Source organism: Chelmon rostratus, chromosome 14, assembly GCF_017976325.1.
Source record: "Chelmon rostratus isolate fCheRos1 chromosome 14, fCheRos1.pri, whole genome shotgun sequence".
Classification (NCBI taxonomy): Eukaryota; Metazoa; Chordata; class Actinopteri; order Chaetodontiformes; family Chaetodontidae; genus Chelmon; species Chelmon rostratus.
The window spans coordinates 3,693,960-3,720,862 of NC_055671.1; the positions used below are offsets into that span (position 1 = coordinate 3,693,960).

Here is a 26,903-nt window from a genome sequence, read left to right on the forward strand (position 1 = left end):
CAGCCAACATGTGTTAATGAGGCACAGCAGTGCTTTGAGGCAAATGTCAGCTTTGTCATGCTAATGTGCTCAAATGCTAACATGCTGATGTGAAGCAGGTACAATGTTCACCATCTCAGTTGAAAGTGTTAGCATGCTAACATTTGCTCATTTTCCCAAAACACCCAGTACAGCTGTGGATGACAGGACTATCATTAGTGCTGCAGGTATAAACCTGCACACTGATTCAAAGTGATCAGAATTCACCCAGAGGACACACATTAATATGTGTACCCAACAGTCGAGACATTGCGCTCAAAGGCTCAAATGACGGCCTCATGGTGGCGCTAGAGGAAAAGTCTGAGGATCACCAAAGTCAATCAATCATCAGGGACCATCGTTCTTTGTACAGAATTTCAGATCCATCCAGTGGTTGAGATATTTCAGTCTGGACCAAAATGTTGAACAGACTAAGCCACCCTCAGACACACACACACACACACACACACACACACACACATGCACACATTCATTTGTCGTCATGATCAGACATGCTGGTAGAATGCATGGAAAAGCTGTCTACTGTCAAAGCAGCTCACTTTTCTGATCTATCCTGAGTGAATCTACAACAGACAGCCTGCACATTTTTTGAAGAGAAAAGATCACTTTTATTGAACAGCCGGCATGTCTGCAGCTAATCGTGTACTTTTAACTTGACATTTTGTGCCCCTGTTATCAAACTAAAAGACAAAAAATATTGCAGCCTACATTCTACCAGTCCACTGATTTAACAAAAAAGGCAGTCATGTGAAAGTTGTAGTAGCTAATATGACTTTATAGTTAATAAATCATGGCATGACGGAAAAGAGGCAGAAAAAAAGATTAGAACATTCACTACAATACTTCCCAAAACCCCCGCATTAAACTGGTATCATGTATGCCCTAATCTGTCTTTCACACTTAAAAGAAGACATCAGTCATAATGGTAATAAGTGCAAACATAAAATATACATTTGATACGTCCAAACCGTTGAAAAAAGATAAAAACATGTAAAACAACTTATATTTACAAGAGTCAATAATATAGGACACTACACAGCCCATTTCCTCAGGTATGAAACAACAGCTTTATAAATTCCAGTCCCATTAAACTCCAATACCATTGTGTTCTTCAGTCATTTGGACATTTGTCAGCAAACCCTTTAGTGATGACACAAACCAGCCGTGTGTCCCAGGTGAAGACTTTGATGCTTCACGCTAACTTTGTCACACTGAAAGTAAGAAAATGACCCCTTACAGCGACTAAATGGACTATTTTAAGGAATGTGGTTAAGTCTCACGCAGTATTATGAAACAAAACACACACAAAATTATATTACATATATACATATATTACATATAACTTGTATATAAACAAGTGAATAATGTGTTAGTTTAAAAACTGATGAATCCAGAGGCCAAACAGAAGAAACTTTCTTTCTTTTTACTTCAGACAGGATTTGGTATCCGTGCTGTCACCACGTCCAGGATTAGTTGACTAACAGGTCACTGCTCCTTCTTCTTCTGACAACAAAGAAACATTCAGTCAGAAAATCTCTGAAATCAAACTAACACTCCAGATTTGCTGGCTGTGGCATGATGTGCTCAGCGACTGAGGCCTCCATGAGAGTATCTGGCATAGCCGTTCTCCGGATACAGAGAAAGCTCCTCCGTGCTGCTGAGTCCATTGTTCAGTTCTGAAAAAGATGACAGAAAATTATTGATGATGTTGCAGCTGCTTAATCGGAAATATTGGTTATTATTAGCTACATGCTATAGTAATGCCTAATCTATGTGGGCACACCACAGAACCTGATTTGTGAATTTAGAAGCTCAAAGGCTGTATTTCCTGCTGATATAATACATGTTTGCACCGTGAACATTTTATTCCCAGGTGTGAATGTGGTCAGAGCTGCACCTGAGAATATGAGCTTCTCCTTCATGATGTTGACGTCCCGACTGGACCGACGCGCCACAGCGCTCAGCATGATCTGTTCTGGGTTGTAGTTCTGCATCCCGCTCATCCTCCACCTGTTACAACACACACACACACACACACACACACACACACACACACAAACCATTAAGTACAGGGGGCGATTTGTCATCAAGCCAGACAATTCAATATCTATGGTGCCAGACTGGGTCTTTAAGATCAGGATACACATAAAACAATACAAACATTTCATGGAATGAACATCAATAAACGGGAGGTAAACAGGTGCAGTGAAAGAAAGGAAGGAGTCAGCCTCGGGGTGTCAGGCAGAAAAGGCACAAGGAGGACAGACAAAGAGGCAGAAACAAAGGCCAAGGCAGTCGCAGCAGTTACCTGATCATATGATAGCTGACAGATGCCAGGGGCAGCGGAGGAAGGTTGCATGCAGATCAGACAGAGCACAGGACAAAGTAAGAATGTCAAAGGAGAAAGAGAGTACAGAGAGGACAAAGAGAGGTTACAGCATGGAGGAGAAACACAGAGACGTTCAGAAGACAAAATACAGCAGATAGAAGGAAGAACAACAGAAAACATAGGAAACAAAAAGAACTAGAATAACCACCTCGCACCAATTCTCCAGGCCCCCGAGAAACAAAAAACAGGGTCAGATTCCGTGCATGTGTTCTAATGCTCGGCCCATAAAGCTGGGCCATGTAGCCATGACAACAGACATTGCTTCAAATATGGATGTCGCTGCAAAGAGGGTTCAAATTGTAAAACCTGGATGCTCTCACACACATCTTCAACCCAGGAAAATCTAGCTATAAACTGTCATCACCTTTTCCTTTTAGGCATTTGTGTGAATTCTTGTCACAATTAGCACATGAATTCTTGATTCATGGCCAGAAACGTGTTTCGTGAGGTCACAGCGACCTTTGACCACCAAAATGTTACCAGTTCATCCATGAGTTCAAGTGGACACGTGCACCAGATGTGATGAAGTTCCCTGCAGGCGTTCCTGAGATATCACATTCACAAGAATGGGACGGATGTGAGGTCGCAGTGACCTTGACCTTTGACCACCACAATCTAGTCAGAGAAGAAATTCCCTCACGGCGTTCCTGAAATATCACGTTCACGAGAATCGGACAGACGGACAACCCGAAAACCTAATGCCTCCGGCCAGAGGGGCAGAGAGAGCAGGATGACCAGTCAGTGTTGAAGAGCAGACTGGACAGCTCAGGTCCAATCAGACACATACTGAAAGTTCTGAACAAAAACACATTCACTGTATTTCTACAGGACATTAAGTCTGACCATGTTCCATCCATATGAAGACCTGTCTCACTGCACGCTGGAAGTAAAGCTAAGACCTCAGGATTTTTAAAGGCCGGATCTGGGTCCAGACCTTTGAATCTGCCCACTCCAGCGACTGGATCACCACACGAGACGGCGCCTACTTAAAAAGCAATTGATCTGATGAGCGCCGCAGGGGCGCTAACGACGAGCCAATCAGTGCCATGGACAGGACGAACAGTGTTGTCAGCTGTTGTCAAGCTGGAACCAAGGAGGAGTAATATCACCAGTGACGACCGCTACAGACAAGAGAGACGCTGCAGTCAAGGCTTTGGTTGTTTTAATTTGCTGCACTCTACTCTTAATACCCCAGCAAAACCAGCATGTTGTCATGGCTACGCATCAGTGTCTTAAATACATGTCTGTGTTTGCTACTTGTATGACAGGTGCTTATGCATTAAAGTTGAGTGCTGCAGTTATCAATGCACTGTATATTTGTTACTTTCAGCATGGCCACAGTCCAAACTTACTTCTGAAAACAGAAAATCCCTATGACCACGGCGAGGGAGACCAGATCTGAAGCGATCCAGATGAAGTCATAAGCGTTCTGGCTCTGCAAGACAAGAGAGAGAAAAGTAGTTTCCGGTGAACACCAGCGGAGGTCACCATTAACATGCACGTCTCCTGAAGCAAACACGGGGCCCTGACTGAAGCACAGGCCTGCTGGACAGACAGCTGCTTTTTAGTCTAGAACTGTGCCCTTGTCTCAATCTGTCCCAGACACTTTCCCAGGGTCCTGTTGTTCTCTAACGCCACGCTGAGCTGAAGTCTGCCGCTGAGCTCCCTCATATTTCTCTGTGTCCTTGCCCTCGAGTCTTGCTGAGCCCTCGTCAGTCTCTGTCCTATCTCCTGCTGTCCTCTCGTCTCGCTGTGTGACCTTGTCTATGCGTCTGTGTGTGTGTGTCTGTGTGTGTGTGTGTGTGGTGTCAGATGAGAGACAGAGAGAAGAGAGCTGTTTACCATGAGCCAGATGGGGTAAGGCACCTTTCGGAGGACTTGGGGGGCGTCAGAGGACACAGAAGGCACCCCGCTACACCACAGAATGGAGTAGAGCCAGGGCTCATTCACTGGGTAGACAGTCACACTCACATTATTAGCCAGATACTCCCTGGGGAAAGGAAAAATACATGTCAGCGCTGAAAAAAGGCCCTCTCCCTTTGCTCCTTTGACTTGTCGCAGCACAGAAAATGTTGTTGCTTATCAAAATGCACGCACTGTGAAACATTAAAACGACAACATTTCACCTGTATCAGGCAAAGTATGTGTTTAAAGCACCAGCACAGTGTCCATGTGGGACTAATGCACAGTTTTCTGCCACAGTTAGAACAGTTTTGGTTCTGTCTTGTCTGTTTTGTCTGTGCTCTTCTCACTAGTTTGAAGTCGACGGGGCTCACATGGTAAAAGGTGATGTCACTATTTGCGTGCACCAATCAGAGTATAACACTATTTGAATCAGAATCAGATGATATTTTTGGGGTTGTTCCCTGATTTTTGCAGCACAGTTAATCACACTTTGATGAAGCTACACCCACACGGCCCTGATGACGTGGATTAGAGGATCAATTGATGAGTTTTTTGACAGTTGAACTCTTAATAAACAGGAACGTTGGATGTTTTCTATTAGCAGTGATTTTGCCGTTTAAAAATCAATGCAGCACAACCACAGATATCATGTTTTGTATTCCACACATTACTCCTTTCTCAAAACCTTGAGCCTCCATTACCCATAATTCAACTGGGCTGCTGACTGTTCAGTCAAAGATTTGCCTCTAGCAGAGATAAGGACTGGGCTCCACAGGTTTGGTAAGCTCACTTGTACCTCCACATCCCCAGATTTCATTTACATTTTCTTACATCAGTCCTAACCAAAGATGACTCAAGTGACATCACTTGAGGCACTTTATCAGATTTCTCACAGCTCCCACTGGAGCCAGCAAAGGCTTTTCACATGTGCAGCAGTACTTCCCAAAACCTGGAAACAGACTTTAATGTCTAAAATCTATGGATGCTTTGGGGGAGATTTGAATTAAAACTGTTCCTGTGCTTGTTTACCTCTTTACTTGGCACAGCAAGAGTTATATTTGCTTAAAAATGAAGTAAAATTAAAATAAATATTCACATATTATTTATGGGGGAGAATTAATTACATCAGGCTGGTCCTTCACTTGCTGTTTGAAGGATACTGTTCAGACAGTGCTGAGAGCAGCATACAAAGCTCCCTCTTGCCTCCTTCATCATTCTTCTGAGAACTTTCCTCGTTGCCTAGCAGTAGCTGTTCTTACTGTATGTCTTTGTGGCTGGCCTTGCTGTAATGGAGGGTCAGACTTGTTATTCCTCTCTGCCTTATCTCTTCCACTGACAGCTTCTCATTTGCGGTCTGCCGAAGCCCTCGCACCCTCCCCCGGTCCGTGTCGGGGGTCCACGTCACCTGGCACAAACACATATGACACGGGAAGACCCTGATCATGATATCCTTCACATGCAGCGATGTTACACTTGAATGGTAAAATGGTGCTACTTGCAGAATTCAAAATATGCAATGCTAATATGAATTTAGGTTGGCAAATAAACTGTGATGCCTGGTATATAGTAACTACGGTCAGCAAAGGCCGACATGACATAGTTTTTGGCATCCTGTTTGGCATTTTTAATCAAAAATAAGACTATGTTATTTAACTAGATTGGAATTCATTTAGACTTTCAATCCTTGCAGGAGTTTACAGCAGCTTTCAGCTGACAAAACAGTACCCTCCCTCTCCTGTAAAGGTCTCACACTATTCTCCATAGTAACACACTATGTAAAAATCAGATACTGTAGGACAGTACCTCAGTGATGGTTTGTCATGTACTCATGATTTATTTGGTTACAGTACTACAAGCAGCACCTTGAAATAATCAAAGGATTGTTATAGAGGGACCTACAGTCCTCACCCTCTTCTGGGAAATCCCTGCTTTCTGCACAGCCCACAGTGTGTCCATGAACCAGTTCCGGGAGCGCGGGTGCTCTGGTGGAGGCTTGCGGATGTTGAGCAGAGCAGAGCTGTTGGCCCTGGCTGCCAGACGCAGCATTTCCACCAGGCTGCAAACCGTCTGATTGCCTATTCGGCTGCGGTCCCTCGCTGTCAGGGTTTCTACTGTCCAGTAGGGGTCGCTCTGGAAGCAGGGGAAAGCAGCAGTGAGGCAGACACTGACATGAAACATACACTATCTTCTTCTGTACAATGGTTAATACAGCATAAAAACAATTTACATAATCTAAATCAAGTATATGCAGCTTTGTGCAACATTTGTCTTTTGAATCTCAGATTTAGAATTTTATCTTGTTTCCATATATATTTTTTTTTTTTGTCTTTTTCGTGACTATTCTACTGAAAAGAAACCAAATCATCTGTGCACTTATCGCCATAACAAAAACTATATTTGCTGTCTAAGGAGAGAACTTTTCCTTCAAAATTAGCACTGCTCCACTGCAATTATATTCCATAATTCAATGTTGCCAGTTTTCACTATTGGCTATCTAATCTTTATAGATTTACTTACACTTACAGACTTGTTTCTTCTGTTTTTCTGTTAAAACTGGAGGGGTCTCTTGTTCTGTACATCACTAGCATAATACCTCCTGAAATATTTTATATTCCTAAAGGATTTTTTGAATATGGCGAATGATGTGGTCTCATCCAAGAGGAAAATATTGTGATGGAATCTGCTTTAACTACTGAGGGTGAGTTGAGGCGGTGTGGATTTCAGTACCTCCAAAAACCACTGGCCTGCGTTTAGAGAGCGAATCTCTGTCCAGTTGAAGAAAGAGGCATCTTCATGCTGCCTGGCTGGAAAGATCTTATTAATGTCCGTGGTTCGTCTCAAGGTGCGGTCTCGCATTAGGAAGGGAACTCCGTCCACACTGGAAGAAAAGTGGTCAGCAAATGTCACACTTCACAACTGCTATTATGATTTAGTATACACTTTGGGAAAAGGAAATCTAATAATTATCTATCATTAAAACAGCAGCTCAGTAAATAACATCAAACAGCGGATAAGGACTGGACAACAGGTTGTGTAATGAATCACACAATATTCTGCTGCATCTCATTCATTACATTTTGATGTTTCAGACAAACAACCTAGATGTCAGCTGTGGGATCTACATGTGGAACTTCAGAGCACAGTGAGTTCATAAAATATAAACAACCCGGGATGATAATGTTAGAAATGTGTGGTTAATAACCTGATGGTGACATCTGCCTCCAGGGAGCTGGCTCCATGCTGCAGGGCTCTGTTAAAAGACACGATGGTGTTTTCTGGAGCCAGCTAGAGCAGAGAGGAGACAGACACAAGGACTACTGTCAGTCACTGTGTGCAGAAAACACACACTCAGGAGAGGTGATAGAGGGAGGAAAGGGCATTTCAGTGGAGAAGCACAGAATACATTTGTGGGAAATGATTCAAAGTCAAACCGAGGAACAGGACCTTGTTCTTTACTTTGCATATCTGCACAGGACACATGGTTCTTTATGACAAAAGACTTTTCAGAATTTGTTTCTGCAGTATTTGAACTTCTACATTTCCAAAGAGAGAATTAGCACAATTACCAAAAGCTAGCTGGTGGCACTAACTGATTTTTCCCTTGATGAACCAACATCTTGGATAGTTTGTTTGTTGTTCAACATGACAAGGTCAGTGACACAGTGGCTAATTCCTATCATAACAGAGAAGAAACAAGCTGAACTCCTGCTAAAGACAAGCTCAGCAGGGTAATGTAGCAGTAACTGCCACCTGCGAATCTGAAGTTAAACTACCTTTAAATCACAAATGCAAGTGTGTTAAATGGTGAATAAATTCCTTATATTGCTTTCAATATAAATATTGATAGCAGACAAAGATTTCAGCTGTATAAAAAATGAACTATAAAAAAGAATTCTAACAAACTTGTTGAAATGGATAAAAAAGCTCACACATGTTTTTTGTAGGTGCTGCATTTCCCACTGTGTTCTGTGAAGACTGTGCAGAGACTGAGTGCATTTGCATCTGCATTTTTTAAGTAGGCCTACTATCATGTAGGTTCTATTGTACTTTGTACATTTACTATTTCAGCTTTATTCAGTAATCTGTTTATGGCAGCAAGTGATCATACAGTGACTGTGTTATAGTTTATAAAATCTTTGTCTATCATTTTACTTATGTATGATTCCCAGCTGAGATAGGCGAGTATTGATTTCATGCAGCATACGTTGTAGTAACATCTGAATAATTCACGTGGTACAGTGTGTTGATGCTTTTAGTCATGAAAACGCTACACAAAACGTATTCATTTTTCCTGAAGCTTTTGTTCTGTTATTTATTTAAAAACTCCTTACACTGCAGAGAGGTGAAAGGCAGGTGGCTTTAGTGGTTTGTGTGTATGAGCATGTATGTGTGCCTTCAGAGGGCAGGGAAACACAGCTCTGAACATCACTGTACATTTGTTTAAAGCTAGTCATCTGGAACAGTATTTGCTTGCCCAGCTGTGAAATGACGGTTCAGTGTGTTGTTGGCTCTGGTTCTTACTGAGCCTGATAACAGGAAGCTCATGTACTGCAGCTTTACACCACACTGCAGTGTGGAATATAGTGCACAGCCATGCACTTATTTATGAACATGAAAATATATCAATTGATCCATCATAAACATAATTTTGCCATTTTTGTAGTTTTTTCACACTGTTGTCCAGAGTACCAGCAGGAAATGGATATCCGACAGCTCTTGGCAGTGACAGGGTCTTCCCACAGAGATGCACATCATCCATTTGAACAATTAACTGGATCAGACAGTGAGGTCTGGCAAAGCGCCAACTCACCATAGGAGCTCCCCGGCGGCCAATGATATCCGGTCGAGGTTTGAGGCTGTGGCGGTCCATGATGCAAGGGCAGGTGAATGTGAGCGGGGCCAAATAGAGAGCCAGGAGGATGATGATGTAGATCAGCAACACCATCACCTGGAAATCTAAGAGGAAGTAAGGCAATTAAGGTTAAGAGTTTTCATCTTCAGCTCATCTCATCTACTCAATAAGAGAAGAAATGTTTAGCTTGCTTTAGCTTAGTCTGTGTTGGTTAGCAGAGTTGGTCATTTGTTTGAAGTACCAGAGGGTAGCACTTCCTGAAAGGGGAAAATTATTTGCTAATGCCGACTTTTAATTCAGACAATTATGGGAAAGCACTGAAAACATCTAAAATATCTTCATGCGTTTACTCAAATATTGCATGATAGCACCTTGTAATGGAAAAAAAGAAAAAAGATGGAAAACTATAGCTTTATTCATGATACAATCATAAAAATTGTCATCCTTAGACCTCATCACTCTTTATAAGGCAAAGAACAGCAGAAATCTGCCTGGGTGATAACATGGTGAGACCTTTACATGAAATACAAGTGAACACTTACTGGATCTCTCTCTGCGAACCACAAATCCAGCTATTATCCAGCTCATAGCTGTCACTGTTGCCAGGGCTCCAATGTGCAGGAAAGGTGCCGTGGACTGGTTACAAAGCACAAATATAAAACACTGGTGGTTACTTGTTAGAGTCACTTCAACAGAATGCAATTATGGGACAATGTAGATCATAAATAAATATCTAATAAATCTGTACATGATGAGCAGAGCACTTTCTACTTGTTATATTAGAGAAACAAAGTATAAAGAAATTTCTTTTGGTTGGTTTGGTTCATTCACTTTCAGAGTTTCAATAGCCATTTTTTCATTGGGAAGCCTTATCATTGCTAATACAAATGCATTTAACATTCAGAATTTAGTTTGAAATGTCATTCACAAGATGTCGGTTTGGACAGGATTTAAAGGTACAACATGTAAGAATTGGCCACCTCGAAGGTTGTTCCAAACAAATAGGGGGCAGCATATCAACAGAGTAACCGCTAACTGCTGCAAACTATACTCTTCTCTATCCTCTGCTAGCTGCTGTTAGCTAGTTAGCTCAGTTTGCCAGCTGCTACCGGCCCTGTTAGGTGACTAAGTTTGCCCCACCCAAGAGCTCGGAGCACCAGGGGATTGTTGGTGTTTACGTCATGGTCACTGGAACTGGACTCAGCAGCATCCCAGTGAACACAGCCAGACCGGGACTGAAGGAGGCCAGTCTGACAACAGGGAGAAGGGAGCTGAGGTGATAAGTGGCTACGACCTGGACTCTGACACCTGGTCGGAGTCCAGTTCCGACCAGAACTTCTCGCTGTGTGCAGGTGGCAACAGAGCCCATGGATGGCGTGTGTGGCGTCCCCCAGCCAAAAGAGGGCACCAACACACCAGGTTTGACAGTGTGGCTGGTTAGCCCTTTCTCTCGCTCGCTCTCTCAAAATGTGTTAAGTACAAACAAGAGGTCATCAATTCAATATCGCTCCACCATGTTTCAAAGACATAATCTACTGTCACGCTCAGGGTGAGTGTGTCAACAAGAAATTTCTACCTTGAGAAGGAGCTATGGGAGTTGTCCCTCTTGAGGAGAACCACAGTGGTTTCTAGGTATTTTATAGTGCCAAAGAAGTGAGGGAGGGGATTGTTTCACAGGGGCGACGTGGTTCCCCTCAAGCAATGCCAGAGGCTGTTCAGACTGATGCCCTCTTCTGTAGTGGCCATACCAGTGGGGCAGTGGTGTATGAGAGGCATCCAGTGGGTCTGGATCCACAGTCGGGTCAGGGTACTCAATTGCACTTTTGGCAGTGAAAGAACCACATACGCTTCTCTGGTGGGCTGGGATGCCACTCACGAAGGGAGAACAGTGAATAGGAAACCCTCACATGCGTTCTGCCCATATAAGTTGCCTGGAGCTGCTGGCTGTTCAGGGTCATCGTGTTTTAGTAAGGACAGACTATTCTACTGTCATGGCTTATATGAACAGGCAAGGGGGGTTGAGGTCCCCCAGACATACACTGGGACACAGCATTTGGATCTGTGGGCAAGATCTGTTATCCAGGGAGATTTTTCATCTTCTGATGATGTTGTCCTTGAAGACAGCCTTATTCCTTAGCCCTAAGTTGAGCATGTAGGTGAGAGCCATGCACTTTCCGTGACCCTGGCATGTATGCAGTTCCACAAGGTTACAGTCTTGTGTCCCTCTGAAGAACTGGTCGTTTTCTATCCCCTGCCTTACTCCTCTGAGTAGCACCGGGATTTGCCTACACTGTGTCCAGTTTGACCACTGCTAATTTTTTTGGACAGGACTCAGGTTTTTAGACAGGATGGGTAAAACCACGTGTCCACACAGCATCTCACCCTCTGGACTGTAGAGGCTATTGCCCTGTCTTATACTAGCAAGGGTCTCCAGCCTCCCGCTGACCTACGTGCAGGTTCCCCCAGGGGTCTAACAACCTTGTGGGTGCTCTTTTTAAGGAGTTTCTATTCAGGAGGTGGCATGCTGGGCCTCAGCCTGCATGTTGGCTAGATTTTTTGGGTGGGAAGTCACAGCACCAACTCTGTCACATTCAGTTCTCAATCAAGGCTCTTCTCAGAACTCGGCTCTTTCCTTGTTAAGCACCAACGGAGACAGTTGTCTTCTTTACAAGTATGTCTGGTAATCCAAGAGTCAGTTTTTATCCCATAGCGAGAACTGAAGATTATGGATATAATCCTGGTTCTTTTATTAAAATGAGTGAGTGTCGCACCAGACCACTTTCCTCACTAAAGAAAAGAGGAAGAGGCGAGCTTGTTTTGAATGATGACTGTTGTTATGTCTGTCACACTGTGGTGAGGTCTGTCTCGTTTTGGGTTCGTTGTCTTGTTAATTTCTGTTTTATTTTGAAAGTCTAACTCTCGTCTCGTTTCAGAGCACTTGCCCTTCCTCATGTGTCACCTGTGTGTCCGCCCTGATCACCTGTTGTCGCCACCTGTTCCTGATTACCCTCCATGTGTTAAATTGTTGGCGTCTCCCTTGTCTTGTGCCAGTGTGTCTTTGTCATTTGGTCGATTCACCCGTGCTTCCCTTGATCTCAGCCACAGTCCTAGAGTTATTGCTTAAGTGTCGTTTGATCCTCTTCTTGAGTGTTTTTTGTTGTAATTTCCATAGTCTAGTTTGGTTTGACTTTCTCGCTAGTTTAGCCGATTTTCAGTTCTTTGTTAGATTGAGCTTTTGTTTCATTTATTGTTCATAGAAGTTTTCTTTTGCCTCCGTGTGTTAGGAGAGATCTTTTGTTCTGTTGTTTTGTTACTCAGTCTTTTGAGCATTTATAGCCGTTTGTTTCTGCCTCCTTCGGGAGCGTTTTCTGTTCTTTATTTTTGTTATTCATAGCAGTTTGTTTTTCCTCCTTCGGGAGCGTTTTCTGTTCATTTTGTTCACTCATAGTTAGTCATTACTTATCCTCCTTGTGGAGCGTTTTTTGTTACTTTATTGTTTTGTTCTAGATAGATATACTTTATCCCAAGCTGGGATTAGTCTGGTTAAGATTACCTATAGTAATTTCATAGCCTGTTTGGTTCCACTCTACGAAGAGATCTCCACACACTGAATAATAAATCTCTGTGTATTGCTGAACTCTGCATCTGAGTCCTCTATTCAGTTTCGGCCTGACAATGTCAGCCTAATATATAGAAGGAGAGCCTAATGACATAGGTGTCACTAGTGCCATTCAGGCTGCCCTAATGTTATTTGAGCTTCTGATGAGGTCACATAGGAGGTGCTCCCATTGTGAGACACTCACTCACGCCAATCAGAGAACTGGAGTTATATCCATAACCTTCAGGATTTTTACAGGACGGACAGGATGTGCAGGACTACTTCACTTTTTTATGCTGAGCTATTATATTTATAGTGGTGCTAAAGTCCTTATTCTGCATTCGGAGCTCATGTATTTATGTTGAATGTAAATTAGCCTGTCCTCACCAGAAAAACAGTCGATGACTGCGACTGTGCAAGCAGGTTATAAAGACCTACATTTCTGTTGGTGACCTCTAGTGGCCAGAATAATTATGACAGGAGCAAAGGAGGTCACCCAAGTGACCACTGTACGTGTCCTGCCAAGCAAGCTGCAAGGCAAACCTAAGCAAACTACGAGTGTTTCAGTAATATACTTATTTTAAAATCTCAAAAAAGCTAAACCAAATGATACCCCCTCAGCTGCTGATATTTCTAGCTTTTAGAATTGTGTTGTACTGTTTGGGACAAACTAATAAATTAATAATAAACTTAAAATGATACTTTAAACGCCTCAGTCAAAGGATTAACTGATGTCCCTTTAAGGAAAGTGAGATCTTCTTTAATCAGTCCAGTATTAGTATCAGTTCTATTGTATACTCTATGTAATTTTTGTCAAAAATTGGAGAACTGAATGGGCAAAAACACAACATGCATTAAACTTATTGCACACCATGTGATTCTGATTCTAACCTGCAGAGACACAAGCAGGATGTCCCACTCGTCTCCCCATATGTCATCAACCGAGACAACACCAGAGATAGTGGTGATCAGCGTAGCCAACACTCCAATCTGTACAGACAAAACGAGTAATGATGAGGTCAGATTTTAGATGGAGTGTGTGTGGAGCAAATCCATGGCAAAAATTTAAGATGTGAATCACATCACCTTATGAACCCAGTAGAGGTTCAGCTGCTGGCCCAAGGATATATGGAAAAGTGCTAAGATCTGAAAAAGAAGCCAGAGTCAGTGAGTCATATCATAAGTGAGCAATAAGTAAATTGCAATAAGTAAACACTTAGAGAGATTTAAAAAAACTGTTACCATTAAGAACGTGATGTAGCTGAATCCCACAGTGGTGGATGCAAGGATGGGGATCGTCTCATCCCTCCATTCCCCAGAGCGATTGTATACCGACCTGAAGTGTGAACAAGTAAGGTCTCACTGATCTATGGTAAAACTTATCAATTCTTGTCAAAAACTGTGCCTCAACTATGCAGCCCGGTAACATCAAGAACCCACTATACAACCCTGCTGGGTCAACATCCTGCCGTTCACAACCTCATTTGGACCTGGTTCCATCCTTGGTCAACAATGTTTCACTTACAGTCACAGTGGGATAACTGACTCACCAGTTGAACTCATTGAAATCATTTTGAGCCACCAACCAGAAGTAGGCCCAAAAGAGAAGAAGAAGGAAAGAACTGCACAAGATGACGAACCATGTACACTCCCACTGTAAAGGAAAACACAAACAACAGTTTACCTTTTCATCTGCATACCTGCATACATGTATATGAGAATATGGAGAGTTTGATCCTTAATTCTATGCCAGGAATTAAGGTACAAATATTGACAAAAGATTAAAGCTGCTATAATCAGTACTTAGATAGATAGATAGATAGATAGATAGATAGATAGATAGATAGATAGATAGATAGATAGATAGATAGATAGATAGATAGACTTTATTTATCCCAAGCTGGGAAATTTTTATATCAACAATGGATCAATGGATGGCTTGATTGGCTCTCCCGGCTCTCATAGTGTGATTTCCATCAGCGACAGAAACCCGCTAAGTTAGCAATCAGTGGGTGAACTAGTGGGGTAGCATTGCTCAGGCTAGCTACCCAGTTCTCTATTTTCTCAAAACAATCTGCTCATGATGATTCTTGTAAATCATGCATGCCATTACTAAGACATAGTTAGCCTAAACCATTTGTTTAGAATCGCACAAATGTTATTACTTAAACATGTTTTCTCATTCCCAGGTTTCTAACACCTTCCTGTACAGTCTTCTGGCTTGACATGTGGGACAAAGGTATAGAGGAGAGCATGTGCAGCATTCAAGGACTCGTCCCTTCAGTAGTTAACAGGATTAGGAGCTAATGCCACGTGAGGGGAGGTGTAAAGTATGATAGGCCAGGCAACAGATCCTGTTGAGCATTGATCAGCTTTGCACCACACTGTGCCTGGACTCACCATTTTCAGCAACTTATGTAAGAAGCTGGGAGATAATTAGATGTGTGTGCAGGGAAAGAGCAAATGGCTGCACTAATGAAGCAGTTGAGTCCAGACAGAGCGACTCGTGAAAGGTTTCACTTTTTAGCCGGAATGGAGAGGGAATGAGTATGCATCAGGGAATATCTTCCAACCTAGTTGTCCACAACTACAACATGACAGAGGAAGTAGGAATATGACAAGTACCGGTGGCTGATTTTAATTGGTTTAGCAGCAACCTGGAGGTCAGGTGACGGTTCATGGCTACGAGGCACTAAGCCAGACTCCCGATGTAAATTTAACTCATCATCAAACAACAGAGGGAAATGATGTCCACGGATTTTCTTAACTAAATCAGACCAATTCCCAGAATGTGTGGCTTGATTGATGCTGGGTATTATATGTTTTTATTCTTTCTGCACCCTCTGTCTATCTATACGCCTCCTCCAGAGACTGGTCGTTTGGTAGATTAGGCAGGGGGTGACCAGCGGGGTCAGAGAAAGGTGATGGCAGGTCAAGTAATCCCTAGCTGAGAAAAGCTCCTCAGTGAAGAAAATGGTGATGGGGAGAAACCTGGTCCTCAGCTCACTACTGTCAAAGGACATTCAACTGCTGCTGGGTAATATGGATAGCACTTTCTGTCACTGTAAATGTCTCAATAACAATAAAGTTTGTGATATTACACATTTTTAGATTTAAAAGATGAAAGTAAAAAAAAAGCATAAATACTTAACACAAAGAGATACGTTTCATATCAAAAAATCTTCTTAACCCAATAAAGGCAAGTCCTGCTCATTGATTAACCATGTTGTCATCCATGGCGTAATGCAACTAGAAGGGCTGAACCTCAATTATCCTACAAGAAAAACATGTCATAGTTGAAGGGGATCTAAAAATGGTATATGTGGACTTAAAAAGCAAGCTCATAAGAGAAAATGTTTGAAGGTTTCTCACATTGTCTGTAGCGTCTCCAGTAATAAACACATTTACTGCATTTCATCCGTTCATCCAAAGCTTGGGAGACTCCTAATCACATGTTCCAACCTTTAGCAGGACACTCTTACTGTGAAGTAGCTGCAAGTCATTTTCAGGAGAGCTGTGTGATAACTGGCACTTTCTCCTGAGTGCTACATGGCCTTCAAAGGTCTCTCTATCTTTCCAATTAGAACTGCTGGTTCCCAACTTCTGACAGCACTCATAAATCCTGATCTACAGTATCTGCTGACTTCACCATATGACGAACCTCTAGCTCCTGCATTCCTGTGATGATGAATACTGAACAGGGTGGCCTGCATCAGACAAGGTCAGTGTCAGCTGAAAATGGACACTGATGAAGCAAGAGCACATGGGGGTATTAGCTTATATAAAACCTGTATTAATATATTTTTGACCGCTTGGGGGCCGCACAGCGAGCAGTGATCACAGACATTTCTCATTTCCAGGTCGTTAAATGCCATCAGTTTGTCACGCCCCTCATCAGCTCTTATTGTACCCTTTAGTGTCTGTATAAGACACACCAGGCTTTCAACTAACTAGCTCCAAGAAAGCCTTCTTAGCTTCTTCCAGAAGCTATTTGAATGCCTGGTGCATCTCATACAGGGTACACTGAGCATCCATGTTCGTGAACACAATATTAAGATATTATCACATTATAGAGTTGATTTGGCAAACACATTACCAAAGCAAGTAACACATCCAGCAGACACAGAGCAACATAAGCATTCATTTGGAGATGTTTCCGGCCACCAGTTAAATATTAGTCCTAAATTAACTCTCTTTTAGCTGTGTTTCGGTGTCAACTGACTACTTTGAGAAAATGTTCCACTTTCTTCACCAGCAAGTCATCACTTGGTGGTGGGCAGGGAGTGGTTTGCCAGAGCCCTTTCTCTGAAAGAACTGTCTGCTGTCTGTGGAAACGAGGCTGATAGAGAAACAAAACTGCTAAGTTCTAGACCGTGAAATCAAAAAAATTTGCTGAAGGGGCTAAAATGCTCAGTACGACTGAGGGGAACTGCAGAATTGGCTGATAATTCTCTCTGGGGTTCATCAATATGAGTGACGTCATCAATATAAATGTTACACGACATCATTTGAGCCACACATACACACACACACACACACACACACACACACATATCCATATTTGATACATATACAGCCTCCATCTTGCCTGATTAGCCGTGTTATGTTCTTGTGAGCCGCAATGCCAAGATGCAAAGATTCCACAACCAACACAGGCTAAGTGAGAGAAACAGAGGTTCAGAGTACTGATGGTGTCTAAGAGGACATTAAGCCTGAAACTCAAAGCAGAACTGAGGGTGTAATCTGTCCTTCCTAATAAAGGACTGCCCTTAGAGATACAATCAGTCACACATCAGTGTGTCGCAGCGTAAACACACAGCATTTCAGTGCATGAACGCTTACCTCTCTGTTTATGTGCAAGCACTGTGTGTGTGACTGCATGAGGCTTTGTAAATGGAGACAGAGAGGGGAAAGAGGCAGCTGTGTGCTCGTGTTTTTTCCTCTTGGTCAGCACACCATCAGTGCCAGACTCACACACATTCAGTAAATGGACTAATTTATGGCCGAACCACTGGCTCTTTGTGATAAAGAAGACATCCAGCAGCAGTAGCTGTGGCTGCCCAGTGGGTATCCAACACAGCTGGGTGTCTGGCTCTGCTTTACGCATCCCAACACTGCACTGCTTCTGTTACTTGCATTATTGTAAGGATCATTTCCCCAGTTACTAGGGTCTGCTCTAGGAGCCCCTCAGGAATTCAGTTAAAAAAATGGGATGACATCAATTTCTACTAGATTAGTTTGGAAACAACCTTTGGAATTATATTAGAAAGGTAAATTCTAAAGAATTACTAAAGTGAAGCTTAATTGAATTAAGCTGTAAATTCATTATCACTTACAAACACCTTAGAAAGTGAAGTATAATAATAAAATAATAAATCTGCATTGCATCAAAAATACATGGCATAACTCTGTATGGTACCACTGCAAGACAAGTAGCATGTAGACTGCAGCATCTCTGGTTTGAAGACTATATACTATCCACTTAATCCAAAAGTGCACAAACAATATGTAAAAGAAGACAAACGAGAGAAAAATAGTGATGTTACTTTTGAAAACTAAATGGCACCTCCGTGGAAAAAGCTAAGGGGAATTTCAGGGTACAAATGAGCTTGTTAGGCCATAATCAAGATCAATGAGTGTGCGCTGCACTTCGGGTTACTGTTGTGTAGCTTTGTGTTGCCCTTCACAAAGCCTGACCTATTTTTCAGCCTTCAGAACCACCAAATGGAAAATAGTTCATTTATTCCTGAGGTGCGATCAGGTTTCAGTGCAGCCTCAGCAGGATTGTGTTGTGTCATTATCAGCCTGTGTTTTCCTCTGCTTCACGCTATGTACAGTGAGCCACACTGTCACACACTCTCCACTCGATCTACTGTCTTTACATAAAGGCTCACCTACAAGATCCCTGCACACATCTGGTTATACAATCATTTAGGTAAAAAACATACAGCGGATGTTTTCAACACATCCATCTCTGCATATCAGCCCTGTTTCTTCTCACCATTACACCCGATTAGACTGCAACTGGTATTTTCTTCATGCAGCACTGTAAACACTACAGCTGAAGCACCTACGATTAACTTAATAACCATGGTTCTGTGCTCTTCCTCCTTGCTTCAGCTACAACAGCTCGAGTGTGATAAGCAGCTGAAAGGCGACGCCCAGGCTCAGCTTTACTTTCTGTTATTCTGTGTCATGTCTGATTCACTGTAGTGCTGGAGTAAAGGAAAGGCTTGTCCCAGCCAGTTTTCAGCCTCACACAGGAGTCACCTAGTTTTATTTAGAGTTGGAAGGTGTGTGAACCGTGAGGCTGAGGTCAGGGCTTCTGGAGAGCTGTGTGGCGTCACCAAGGCTAAGGTAGGTGTTGTTGGTCCGTAAATCCCTGGGAATTGTAGGGCTCTACCTGCCGGTCCAGCCACAGTGTCTCATTCTGTCTTTCTACATGTATTAAATACAGCAGATGTGGAGTGTGGCTGTGGAGGATGTGGGGTTATTCAAAGGAACCTTTGACAGTGCTGGGCAGAAAAATGAGTACTGTAACGCATTACTTTCGCTACTGAGTAATTAGTGAAATAATGCGTAATCAGTAATTGATTACAGTTTTCAAACCACTTCCCCAACACAGGTGGGAAACAAGCAGAAATTACTGTTTTATTTGTATACCAAGCAAGTAATATTTCACTTTTATACATTACTATGACATCCATTTTTTATTATCAGCTAAATTATCTTACCCTGGAGCTGTCGTCTTGGGAACGCTGGTAGCGTTTCCAGCGGCAACCATAGATCCCAGTGACAAAGGACACAAAGACCTGCTTCTCATAGACCTGTAAGGGTTGGTGTTTCACCATGCTCCTTCAGCCTCAACGCACCACCAGTCTGTTAACATCCCACACAGGACTGGGAACCCTGGAGGAGATCAAAGTGTTACCAAACAGGACAACCTTTCAAACAATTAGCTGAGTCTCTGTACATACAATTAGATTGTTCATCAACATGCCATGTCACGTCATGTTGGTGAGGTACGGTATATTTTCACAAAACAAGAGGAGTGTGTTGACAGTCCTGGGCCTTATTTGCAGTAAAAACACCAATGAGAGGAAGTCAACACACCATTCAATAGTGAGTCATGTCTGGGACAGGCGTAATAACATGGCATATGCTTTACAGTCACAATCTAAGAAGGTCTGCCTGTGGAAAAGCAATAAATAAGCTTGAGTAGGTAGAATATTTATCTATGTGTACGACTTGATCCTGTAACGAGAAGAACATCATTAAAAAAGGAAGTGAGCTGGAGTCAGCGTGTCGCCCCAGCCTTGCTTCTGCCTCAGAAGCTTGTTGCCGTGGTGGCAGGTAAAAATGTCTTGGTACAGAGGCTGTTGTTCGTCATGGCTCACTGGCAGAGATGATGCTGTGCCTGTCTCTTGGTTTAGGGTCCAAATTGCTCAAAAGACAGCTTGTGTCCTCGTTTGAGTTTTTTTCACATTTTCAGATCATTTTTGCATGGGGTACCTTACTGACAGAAATATGGAATTACATCATTTTGGCTCATGTAACGTACAGTTCGTGTTATTCATATCTCGTCTAAAAATAAAGCCGGTTCCTCGGAACAAGTTCACAGTCTGAGTATGTGACTTTCAGGGCCTTTCTGTTTATACCGAAGCTGATACTTAGCAGGACCACAGGTCTCAGCAAGGTCATCACTCAATGGCTCAAAAATGTGTTGTCATATACAAAAGTGGATCATTTACAGAGTGCAACATCCCTGCACTGATCCGAGGAACGAGAGCTCCATGCTGAACGCTGTTGTTTACATCATCACAGAGCACAAATACATCGCTCTGATTATGACAACGACTGGAGACCCTCCACACCTGATCAAGGTGAGCATGATAGGCTCCTCCTTTTACCGAATCACCACGCTGTAAAGGAAAAAAAAAACAGCTCAGTCATGCCAGCTCGGCATGTCTACCCTCCCATAATGGAAAAACCCTATAATAGAGAGCCCCTCACTTCTTTTAGTCAGAAGTAGATGTGGAAAGAGAGCACAAGGTCGCCCAGCCTCTTGGTTAAAGCAGGCAGTAGCACTGTCCTCAAAGAGACAACGACTTCAGAGGGATTCAGCCTGCAGAGAGTGAAAACTGAACCCTGTGGTGCCTGCTGTCACCCCGCCATGACCACGGTCGATTCCCTGAACCAGGCCATGAGGATGAGGTTTCTAGACGGAGAAACAGTCACCCCCGAACAAGAAACAAGGTGGAGCTGAAAACTCTGCTGAAATAAAATGTCTCACAGTTTATTTTCCTTTTTTCTTGATGGAAGGCAGCAATGAACAGCAATTTCCTGGTCAGATGAAGGTAGATAAGGGCGGGTTTCCTGGGCAGCAGCCCTTAACAAAACAAACTGCTCCTTTGTCCTTATCTCTGAGCTGAGAAATTACAACATGACAGGGGGATCGGGCCAATGTGTTTGTGTGTGTGTGTGTGTGAGTGAGTGTGTGTGTGAGAGTGTGTGTGTGTGTGTGTGTGTGTGTGTGTGTGTGTGTGTGTGTGTGTGTGTACTGCTAGCACTTCAAGATTTTCAAAGATTCAAAAAGGCAAATAGTGAAACAAACTTCAAACTTTTGACTCATAGGTAAACAAGCCATGTGGGTCTGTGAGGCTGTACTTTGGCACAGCGGTGCTTTAAGCTAAATGCTAACGTCAGCACACTAACGTGCTCTCAGTGACAATGCTAACATGCTAATGCTTAGCAGGTATGTTTTTAACATCTTGCTTTAGCTTGTTATCATGCTTGTTTACGAATTAGTACAGCTGAGGATGATGGGAATGCCATTAGTTTGGTCATAAAGTATTGAACAAATTCAAAATATGACCTGACGATGGCGCTAGATGAAAAGTTAAGACATGGCCAAGCTTCATCTTCTCAGCTTCATCCTGTCAAATTCATGTTCAGGAGATATTTCAGTCTGTGTCGGAGAGGCCTGCTGACCGACCGACACTGCCATCATGAGAGCCGCTGCTAGCATGGCTACAATTCTAGAAATAAATGAGCAGTGAGCAATGTGACTTGAAGATGTAAAGGTGGAATGTTTGTTCAATCTAATCTACAACAGTGGTCAAAAAGAGGAAACTGTTATACATACACCTTGCAGATCTGCAGCATTTGACTGGTTATTATATAGTAACTCCCAGGCATGAGGGGGCTTTCTCCTGGACTGAGAGGAGTTGGCAGACTCCCAGTGTTCACTTCCTGACCCCATCCTCAAACAAGGGCCAACTGGAGCTGAAATCACAGGGGCCTTATTCCAGCTAGGTTGGTCTATTGTCTCACTTCTGGCTTTCTACCACGGTGCTATCGTCACTGACCTGTGGTCTGCAGGAGGTAAAACAGGCCACTCAGTCAGGGTTGAGACCCTTCACTTGTCTGTGTTGTGCAATTTCGATCTTCTCTTAGTGAAAATAACTGGAAATAACTCCATATAAATCATGTCTGGCACAGTATGTATTCAGTAAAAGGATGCAATTATGAACAGTCCATCTTCCCCTCTACACCTTTCTTTTCCAGTGGCCGTAAACGTGGTCCCTAATGTGGATAAAAGGGAAATGTTTTCTCAGGAGGTGCAGGTAAGTGTTTCTGTCTGACATCAGAGCTCATGCCATCACAGTCAGCTGTTTGTGATGCAAAGAACACAGGCAACGCTCGCTGCAACACACAGTATCGTGAAAGAGATGCGAGGCAAGGGGCAACTGTTGCTGGAAAATGACACACAAAGTATTCCAGGACCTCCATTAACACCTGACAGAAAAGATGAATCTGCTAATGAAATATGTGCAGCATAAACTACAGTGCCTTTGAAGGAATGTCTTCAACACAACTTCTACTTACAGTCAAACCACTGAGAGCAACACTCCGCACAAACTCTTTTGACCTCAGTGAATTACAGTTTTGATGAACCTGCACTTACCCGATGAAAATAAGCATCAGCAGTATTGTACTGGTTAGTTTCTTTGTGGTTTATGGATTGTACCACGGTGCACTGTGTCATGAGTCAGCAGTGTTGGCTGTGGCTGATGCTGTTCTTAGTGTAGCAGAGCTGCACTGGTGATTGAACTCTCAGGTCTAATGTGCTATTAATTTTTAATGTACTTTCTATTGTTTCTGCTAGCCTCTGACACACAGTGTGTACAGGGTAGTCTCTCCTCTTGTTGTAGCCTCCGACACCAGTGTAGGAATGCGTGTGAATATGTGAATGCTGACTTGTGCTGTAAAGCACTTTGAGGGGTCAGTAAGACTGGAAAAGCAATATATAAATGCTGTCCTGACCCTGACAACTACACTTATTTAATCCGTTGCTGTTGAATTTCCAGCCAGCTCCTTGTAACTTTATGAAGAGGAGAGCTCTCCAGATTTGACTCTAGCTCACTCAGGTTCGCATGTCCTCCGCCTATGACAAAGCTCTTTCTTGTGGGCCTCTCCAGCTGGCCTCTCATTCGGCTGGCTTCAGGCCAGTTTCCTCTCATGAACCTGCCATTTACCTGATAGGACTTTACTACTCCCTTTCTTGCCAGCTTCCACAGGTAACCAGGTTACTGTCGATACCCCTCCGAGGCTGCAGGTACCTCGCTGTGTCAACGTAGTCCGTGGAGTTAAAATGTGCTCATTCAATAATAATACAATAATCCACTAAGTCTTAGCCAACCAATTGCCACCGAGCCTCTGCCGTATCGGTCTATTATTAGCCTTTTATCTCGGTCACTGTCGCCTCTTTCCAGGCTTCCATCGTTCACTCCTTCATGAAATTTATATATGCATGCATTAATAGTATCCTTAATCTTTCAGTGGATTTGGCCAAAAATAGAGTTTCCATTAGTGCCACGTGCTCATTACCCACACACAGGGAGGAGTGTGAGGGCAGGACTGAAAACAAAGCTGCTGTTGAGGCCATGAAGTTTATTTCAGTAAATGCTGCTGTTTTTTTGTCACTCTGTGATAACATGCATCCATCAGGTGGTCATAGGACATGAGCTGCTGCCCGTTAAAGTGAGACCCTGCTCTCCTGCCCCATCATCAGCCAAGCAACACCTGTCCGCTCCGAGGCAGGCTCTGACTTATTAAAGGTCTCATTTATTGAAGGTCTTTGTTAAAGGTGATGGAAGTCTGACAGATAAGGGAAGCGGCGCTGCAGGAAGGCCAGGGCCCAGAGAGAAGAAAACCAGTGCTCAGATATGTCTTCTACTAATCAGATTTGGGAGGACAAAAGGACGGACCAATGTGATTAAAGCTTCATTCATTTGCTTTGCAACGATGATGACATCGCCACTCGGTTGCCAAAGACTTTTCTGTTGAAAAAACACTCACAGCAGGTCAACGAACCAGCCTTTAAGTGCTCTCACTGCAAACATTCAGTCGAGAGCCCGTGTATATAGGGCCAACTGGATCATATGCAGCATGAAAGGAATAATTCATACTGACAAAATGTTGTCCTTTGCAGAGACGTTGCATGTATGATGGGAAATGGAGTCAGGTCAAAATATGTCAGATAAGTGTGTGTGTTCATGGAAGCATTTCTAACTTCCTGTGCAGGTTGGCTTTGCTTCTCTGTGTCTGACCTTACACAACACTCAGTCCTGCAGCAGGTGTCACTCAAGATGCTCAGTAAATTAAAGCAATTTCACAACTGTCATCAACCATCATACAGGAGAACACGTGACAGCTAATAATATGACCCCATCGTCTGTCCTTTAGTCTCTCATAATGTATGGACCCCTATAAGAGAGGGTGGGGGAGCCTACAGTTATAAAGCTGTGCTGATGCCGCCCATAATGTCATTTAAACATGATCTTCAGAAGATCTGAGTGAAAAGACAATATGATTCACAATAAAAGCACTCCACTCAATTCCACCAACTGCTCACAAAACACATGACAGTGCCGAGTGACAGTTACTGAGATTATATGAACATAATCCGATAAAGTGCGCACAAACACTTACTTTACCTCCACGACACCGTTAGTATCCCGGACAAAGCAGAAACCGTCAGAAGCTCCCGGTTAATCAGTTATTTCCATGGATGTTGACATAATGTCGTCTCTTCACAGCTGGACTTTGCGGATATTTCACATAAGTCTTGAAAGTTACTTTGCGCGGCCGTGCGAGGCGGAGCAGTGGCACACATCAGCCCGCCGCGCGCCCGAGCAGCGAACACCGGTTTCAGCGCCACACTGTGAACGATTTCACTGTCAGATGTTGGAATAAATCATAGGAGAGTTTCCCCTTGAACACACGAGACCTTCAGCGCTCATAGAGGAGTTCAAAACTGTAATCCGTCCGACACGGTGTGGGTGGAGCTGTGCGCCACACTGCAAAAAATACTCCGTGCGAGCGGTTTTTACACCACCCACTGACGAACTGAACTGGTGATAACTGACAGAGGTTATCATGCATCATGGGAAGATTATTTTGTAATGATGCCTGGTTGTGCCATGACAGTCTTATTATTGCTATCTTATAATGCACCCTTCGTAAAGGCATTAAACTCTTATTTATGGCTTTATTATTGGCTAATAAACAAGAAATCCACTTGACTGACACACCACCTTCTGAAAAGAGACAGCAAAGGATCTGGAGTATTTTTTCATTCATTAACAAATAATTAAGCATTACTTATTTCTATTACTTATCTTTGATAAACACATTGTAACCAAATAGAAAAGACAAACACCAATCAAAGGGATTCTTCACAACCTGCCAACCCACACTTTGTTCCCATTAATGCTTATAACTGATCTATAGTAGAATTATTAAATCATTTATTAATACTTACTGACATCTTGGGTTACAATTCAGAAAGCCTTTCTAAAAGATACTTTTTAAAAATTTGTCTGTGGGTATGTGTGGTCGGGTATGTTAATGTTGGCGGGGGAGCAGGGAATGAATCATTTTGATTTTGCTTTATTTGTTTTTAATATGCAGTGATGCTCTGTTTTATTTTGTTTATATTGGTTGTGTGTGTGAGCACGCCGAGCCTCAGTTGAATGAAATGTTCTATACAAACACATTTGATTTGATCTGTTGAAGCGATTGATTCATTTCAAATCATCTTGCTGCAAAATAAATCCCAACATCCCATTGTCCCAGGTTAATGGCTGACTTTCAATCGATGATAATACTCTGAAATAAAGTGAAAAGTTCACTTCAGTAAACTTGCAGACTTCTTTTCAAAACAGCTTTCCTTTTCTCCAGGAACTCTCTAGAAGATACGACTTAATGTCAGCGATGAAGTAATTACTCGTATTACTTGTATCAGACAGTACGGACATCTGCAGTGATCTAATTCCCTTACCATACTGTTTCAGTGTTTTCAGTAATTACAATTCAAAGAGTCACTACTTGACAAAATGTGTGGTTAATGTTTGCAGTGTGAGGAAACATGAGTGCAAACATGAGGAGCATCAGAAGTCAGTTTCACTCCTCTCTGCAGGCATCAATCTTATCTGTTATCCAGAGAAGAAGAGGAGAAGAGGAGAGGAGAGACGGCCCACGTTGATGCTATCTGAAGGTTTCTGCCCCTTTCTGCTGACACTGGTGGACCTGGTCCACAGTGAGAAGTGTTAAATCAGGTGTGGTGCTGGTCTGAAGTGTGGCTGGAGCTGTCAGGAGATCAAAGGGGGATAAGAGAGAAATAGTTTCATTAAACTTCTCTGTGGGGGGTCTGTAGTTGCCAAGGAGGTTTGGCAAAGGGCCCATCTCTAGGAAATGTTAGTGTTTCCTAGAATTTACCTAGCTGAGCTACAAGGGAGGAGGTAAGGGGGTTTGGATCAGACTGATGGAGTACCACACAGTGAGGAAGAGTCGACATGGAGCAGATATAGGCTTGAATGCTAGATATCACAAATTAGATTATTTATTTCCATGGATCCTTGGTTTCTTACTGACAGTCTGACTTGAAAATGGACTTGGCGCCCCAAGAATAAGAAGAATAATTACTCGCTTCAATGACTGAAAAAGCTGTGTTTCATTTGTGCAGCTATCTGAGTTAAATGTCATGTGTCTGGTTAAATCTTCTCATCTCCAGAAAGGACAGAGAGTCTTGCATTCACCTTGTTTACATCACACGT

At 42.9% G+C, this 26,903-nt stretch overlaps 1 protein-coding gene across 5 annotated transcripts; it reads right to left on the reverse strand.

Moving 5' to 3' along the window:
• Positions 1–630: 630 nt before the first annotated feature.
• Positions 631–25,128, reverse strand: gdpd5a (glycerophosphodiester phosphodiesterase domain containing 5a). Of its 5 annotated transcripts, none has more exons than XM_041952120.1 (17): positions 24,783–25,128; positions 19,518–19,692; positions 14,334–14,437; positions 14,026–14,119; positions 13,870–13,929; positions 13,675–13,773; positions 9,728–9,821; positions 9,144–9,289; positions 7,536–7,618; positions 7,061–7,211; positions 6,233–6,463; positions 5,593–5,738; positions 4,271–4,418; positions 3,781–3,863; positions 2,348–2,362; positions 1,937–2,049; positions 631–1,715 (listed from the first exon to the last, which is right to left on the reverse strand). In XM_041952120.1, exons 2-17 carry the CDS (start codon positions 19,632–19,634, stop codon positions 1,624–1,626), a joined length of 1,776 nt encoding a protein of 591 aa, XP_041808054.1. In that variant the 5' UTR covers positions 19,635–19,692; positions 24,783–25,128; the 3' UTR covers positions 631–1,623. The 5 variants fall into 5 exon arrangements, with proteins under 5 accessions (XP_041808054.1, XP_041808055.1, XP_041808053.1 ...); XM_041952121.1 differs by having other exon boundaries at positions 6,242–6,463; positions 24,778–25,128; XM_041952119.1 differs by having other exon boundaries at positions 24,778–25,128.
• Between the last annotated feature and the right edge of the window lie 1,775 nt (positions 25,129–26,903).